Source organism: Dermacentor andersoni, chromosome 10, assembly GCF_023375885.2.
Source record: "Dermacentor andersoni chromosome 10, qqDerAnde1_hic_scaffold, whole genome shotgun sequence".
Classification (NCBI taxonomy): Eukaryota; Metazoa; Arthropoda; class Arachnida; order Ixodida; family Ixodidae; genus Dermacentor; species Dermacentor andersoni.
The window spans coordinates 50,013,986-50,019,985 of record NC_092823.1 but is presented as its reverse complement, the minus strand read 5'-3'; the positions used below and the strand labels follow the sequence as shown (position 1 = coordinate 50,019,985).

General features: G+C 42.4%; 1 protein-coding gene across 1 annotated transcript in view; it reads right to left on the bottom strand.

Annotated features, from left to right (window-relative positions):
• Nucleotides 1-1,228: 1,228 nt before the first annotated feature.
• LOC126543742 (neprilysin-11-like) overlaps nucleotides 1,229-6,000 on the bottom strand; it is a 66,014-nt gene continuing 61,242 nt past the window's right edge. Inside the window, exons 10-12 of the mRNA XM_072285119.1 lie at nucleotides 4,505-4,742; nucleotides 3,563-3,661; nucleotides 1,229-1,416 (exon numbers count right to left, since the gene is read on the bottom strand). Of these exons, the coding sequence (XP_072141220.1) occupies nucleotides 1,297-1,416; nucleotides 3,563-3,661; nucleotides 4,505-4,742 (457 nt within the window). The 3' untranslated portion in view covers nucleotides 1,229-1,296. The remainder of the gene's footprint in view (nucleotides 1,417-3,562; nucleotides 3,662-4,504; nucleotides 4,743-6,000) is intronic.

Here is a 6,000-nt window from a genome sequence, read left to right as displayed (position 1 = left end):
GTAAATTCCACAACACTCTGCTAATAACGTGGGCATCAATCTTACATCCGTATTTGCAAAACAAAAGCTAACAAGAAAATTAGCTTCATTATTGAGCCTACTACGCTGAAGATTTTTCACGATTTTCGTATGCCGACATAAGCACAATTTATTTCGTATAAATTCCGAGTATTTCCCTGAGGAGATGCTGCTTAGGCAACTGCTGGCCTTCCAGATTATCGTTTGTCAAGAAATTAGTTCTCTTTTAAAGGCACTCTGAAGTTATAGAATAAAGAAAATACGGACATTATTCATTTGCGTTCATGTCACTGCATTACTCTGAAGGAAAAATCAATTATGCTTGTACAGTTTCACGCGCACTTACTTCTAATTTTTATCATGCCTTTGGTAGAATGGTGCTCAAATTTTAATATAGGGTCTGTAATTGCAGCTACTATTTACATGAATATAATGTCTTTACTTACGAGATCGTATTGCTGTTGAATAGTGGCATGATCAAGCAGTTTATGGGGAGCACCCATTTGGTACTGCACTTCACTCATCTGCATGGAAGTAAAAGCTTATCTTTGCGAATCTTAAAATGCGGGCAACGTACTATAAGCTGCATGGCATGTTACAAATTACGATTTCATCCAGCTTTCATCCAAAGCGTATTCCACAGCTACAAAAATATCGTCACTTCTTACAAGAGCACTCGCCATATCAACTACAATATTTAGAGAGGTGGACAATATACACGTGAAAAGTGACACTGCACAATGAAAAGTGCCAAAATATTAGTAAGTGTATGGCAAATGCTCCTGTAGAGAAATCTCTGTGCCAGGAATTTAGGTTTATCGATGCTCGACGCACGCTTGATTATATATGACGCTGAGACTATCAGAAGTTTGGGACAACTGCTTGCAAAGTCAACACGAAGCACATTACCTTCTTACCGTCTCTCTAGCTGTGCCTTAGGAAATCGTGTGGAAAAATCTACACGTCAAGTTTGCTGCGCCGACTACGGAACAAATTTCATAAGCAAGTTGAGTGCACAAAGAATGATGAACCGCTAAGCACAATTGAGACAATAAAAGTACACAACTGGCGTGCTTTTTAAAGATTCATTTCAACCTCTGTTCTTTTTGGCCTTCGTGATCGCCTCTCGCCATGCAGTTCTCCTGCTATTACCGGAATTTTCTAACTCATTGAGAAGTATATTTATGCACCAATAGGTTGGATAGGAAAAGAAGGAGAGAGAAAACATTTATTTGGACCATCGAGGTCGTTGATTTCAAGGTCGAGTGGGTGGTGTCCTCATTCCAGGACTCCACTGGCCATGGCTGCTCGACGTACTTGCTGGACAAGAGCTTGTTGTCCCGCCAGGGTATCGCCGCTCAGCTGCACCTCCCACCGCTCAAATGACGTGCTAGGCGTCTTTAAGTAGATATGAAAAAGATAATCTTAAGGAAATTGGCCTCCGGAACAACTTTCCCCTCCGGTCAATTCCGGCAGATTGACCCACCCTCATCGTTATATTCATAAAAGGTCGCCAAGACACACTTGCTAACTTACCTCTAAAAAAAACTTCTTCGCAAAACTCGAGCAGCCACAAAGTTCGAACACATGAAGCGGTACTCCCCACGTGGCGCCTTACAATCAGGTGTTAGGATTCATATTTGGGTCCCGTGAGTCACTGTTTAAAATATTTTATTTTTTCTTTCATACACATACTACTTTAGTAATGGTTGTATGGCTGCTGAAACAAACTTTACCGGAAATCAGAAAGTGTTGAACCAATTGGATATCCTTGTACTTGCAGACAACGCATCATCCAGCTTATTACCATTAAGTGGTATCAAAATGTGCACCGTCTAACCAGGTCTGAAGGTGAATGCAGCCATGCCATTTGTAGCATTACTGCAGCAGTAACAATTTTCACGTGTTTCGCTAAAATGGAGTGCGTGACAACGCTGAATGCGCTTTTCTTATCTCTAACTTTTGTATCTAATCCTATTCTTCACATTAAAGATAACTGACAATTGGTTAGATATTAGTAAGATCGCGGGGTCAGTACATAAATAACATTTCCGGCACATTGTGCAAGACGACTGGGCACTGGGTGTTCTGTACCATCCTGAAACATCTCGCAAGTCTTGCAACACGCATTGCATAACGTCAATCTAATTGGGACTCGGAACTCCTGTGGCAAGCCATGCTCCTCGGTGGTACAGTCAAGTAGGGATTGTCATCCGTAGTATTGTTCCCAGTTCCTTCGTCCTGTACAAGCATAGGTGCCCGGACATAGATAATCAAAATGAAAGTGAGGCTAAAGACGTCATTATTCCTGCCTTGGTTTTCGGATTGTGCAGGGCACCTACAGCTCTCCCTTCGGTGGACTGTGCCCTTACAGCATTCCACATAATCTTGCCCTCTTACGACTTCGATTCTACGTAATTACTCCGAAACGTTGCGCATCTAGCGTAGAAGTAGCCAGTTTTTCAGTGAAGAAGGGGAAACGAATATATCAAATCCAATCCCCTAAAGCCGACATTTCCAACGTTTTACTTTCGCTAGCAACCCACATCGAGATTTCGTCCACAGTAGGGCGAAATCTCAATGCTTAACTCATCATTGTAATTAAAGCGTGTTTGCTTCTCGCGTACGCGTCACTACGGAAGCACTGGTGTTCTGTACGAACACGTGGTGGGCATCACACTGCTTACCTGACAGCGAGCGAGTACTCACATATGTACTCAAGCCGAATACAGCACTCACAAACTTTGACAGTTTTCTCACTCTTCTGTCCGCCTCATCTCGTACCATAGAGGTTAGCTGTAAACTTCCACTCCAGGACATATATTTTCCACTGTTTTATTGCCGTTATGATTTTATTGCAATGTTTTGGCATGCGTCAGCTAAGCAACAAAAGTTTGAAGGCAGTTAGGCCACACTAAGTTACTCCCGTGAGCCTAACCTTGGCCCAGGCTGGACCTGCTGGTACTGTCGTGAGCCGAGGCTGGCCCTGGTCATGCGGGGGCGGGCCTGAGATAGGCCTGGGCTTGAAACCACAGACTCGCACCGGGCCTGTGCTTAGATCCATGGGCCCGGGCCGGCGTCCACATAGCTGATCAAGGCCCGACCCGGGCTGGAAAATTCTGCCCATTCAGCGCCCTAGCTATTAGCTCGTTATCCCTTGGTACTCAAGAATCAGCGATAAACGAATGCTTGACTGCTTTGACAACCTTAATGATATCGAAACAATTTTCTACGAATTCTAGTATAATGAATCTGCCAATGCGAAGTCACCGTTTAATTTCGAAGTTAACGCTCGTGGCCACATTGTAATATGAAATCAAATTCACTTTTTTACTAATTGTTCTAATAAATAAATTTCGTCAAATATTATTGCTAAGTTGTGATAACCTACACGCGTACTTAACAACTACGCAGTATTCAAAAATCACGTTTGCCTTATGGAGGCTCACAATGATGCCATTTATAAAACTATGGTTTGCCCTAACAACAAAAAGTTCTTTTTCTCAAATACGAGAAGATGTAGAATTTAAAGCCATGTCATTACCCACTGCAGCGACTTCTCCTGTGTCTCCTTATCCATCCATGAATTCATGCGGACAAAGCTGTAGAATGATGAATTAAGGTGGCGTGCTACTGCAGACGCCTGTGCGAGGGAAAAAAACATGATAAGCAACTATGAGATAAAACAACACCGTCAGATATTACGAAATTTTGAACAAAGATATTTAACCAGGCGTAGAAACATCCTAAATTCCATTTGCCGAAACAGGCAAGTGATAGCTGCATTTTCCCTGCGGTGCGTATGCTAGATTAAGTCATGCTTAAGTCGTGCGCGCTGTATGTTCAGATAACTTTAACACACAGCCAGAATTACGAAGCTTTGCACTCGATTTTACTGCGCCAAAGCAGCAATTTGCGAACCAACAGCCAAGATCCTGGAATAACTAACTGACGAATGTGCTTACGAAAGCGAGCTTTCGTACAAAGTACAAAGCCCACACCACCATTCTCCTCACAAAATTTTGGTTCGCGTGTAACACGTCAAATACACTGAAGCTTTATTGATATTTGCTAAGGTTAGATATGCCTGCAGCGCATGTAATATCTTATTCTAGGTTTGACGTAAGGTTAAATCGACGTTTTAGGCAGTCTCCCGTTTTTTCATGCTATCGAACAGCGGAACTTCACTTTTGATGGTTGCATTTCCATGCTTAGTTTTTCACCGGTTTTGCAGACAATGGTATGTTTTAAGTTATTTGTTTAAAACACTAAAGACCAATGCAAGCATGAACCACTGCAGTAGTTCCCACCATTCTAGCAAGCTATGATTCCTGTAGCAGGGTCTAAAGCTGCTGGAAAACAAATTTTTTCGCATACATTTTGCCTCTGTTACCGATGGCAGTGCTCTTGCAATAATATTGAGTAATCAGTAAAATATCCTTCTTATTTGGTTCCAAACTAAACCTACACGTCTCTGGTTTCTTACTTCGTTGATGGCTGTTTGACCGAAGTAGCGCAGTAGGTACAGATGTGCCACGCCAGCTTCCATCACACCGTGATATCCAATGAGCTTGTCGATACAGTGATCTTCGTTCAGAGCTACTTGGATTCGAGGTTTGGACACTGTGCCAAGAAAGCCGTTAAGATAATGCCGCACCTCCGAAGTCATTACGTCCGCAACCTCTCGAGCAAAGTACCAGCCAACGTAGTTTACCAGCTTCCTCCTGTAAAATAAACAGAGAATGAGTAAAAATAAATACGGCTGTCAATATCAGACAGTTCTGCCCTTCTATGTTTCCTGAATACAAAGGTGAGCCTCACTCACTGATAAAAGTGGAATAGAAGTTTTAATAGAAGACTCGTAGTGCAAGTATTCTATTTTTACCCTGTTACTTCTCAGCACGCAAAATCAATTGTTATAATACCTGTCTAATGACATTTTGCATTATTCCTTTACCAACCCTTTGAGGATCTATCGAAACTGGGGAGCATTCATCATGAACCACTTTTATACTTATTTTCAGAAAGCATTTGATTCTGTCAAACATGAACGAAGTTGCCGCAGTAAGAAGTAAGGGACACCACGCTTAGCCTGATTTAAGGTAATTTATCTAACCGAAGTCAGTTTGTTCGAACTAATGATGTGAAGGCGGATCTATAGTTTATTAAATATGGCGTACCCCAATCATGAATCTTGGAGCCTATATTGCTTGTTATTTATCATGTTGTTATTATTATTTTCTGCCAGACACCTGATATAGTGTTCTATTGAGATGACACATCAGTTTATTTTTTCGTTACCTCCCCTCATAGCTTCTGCAAAGGCATGCGTGCAGTATTTAACAGAATGCGTAAATGCCAACCAACTAAATACAGATACAAACAAAATTAGGTTCACAATATTACATGCTATTAAAGACGATGAGCAAAACGAGAAGAAGCTGAAAGGGCGAGCGAACGTTTCGACATGTGGACTTCCCTTTTTCAAGGTGACATGTGCTTCCCTCACCACAGTATATATATAGGTAGGGTTCTACTAAAGGGGAGAGGGCGTAAGGCGGCCGGGTGCGGCAACGAGCGATGGTGTGTTAGGGGCGAGGGGGCGAGGGGGGTGTAGTATAGAGAATAAAGGAGTGCTTTGCCGAAGGCCGGTGACACGGCCGTCTGCAAGCCACGTGTCAACAGCCGCGTGTAAGCCGGCGCGTGAATGACGTGCAGAGCACCCCTCTATTACCAGTTTCGCAGGTGGCCATCGTGTCTGAAAGAGATAATAGAAGGAGCGTAGAAACCGGCTCTCGTGAAAAAAAATATAAAAAAACTGAAATGGACTAACTAAATAAAGAAAGGAAGGAAATAAAGAAGACTAAGCAACCGAACTAAGTGTTGTTGCCTATAGCTTGAAATTTAGTCTAGCGCATGCATTCTAAAGCCCCCTTTGAAGCGTTTATGTGTGTTGGTTGCAATATCTTGAACTTATGAACA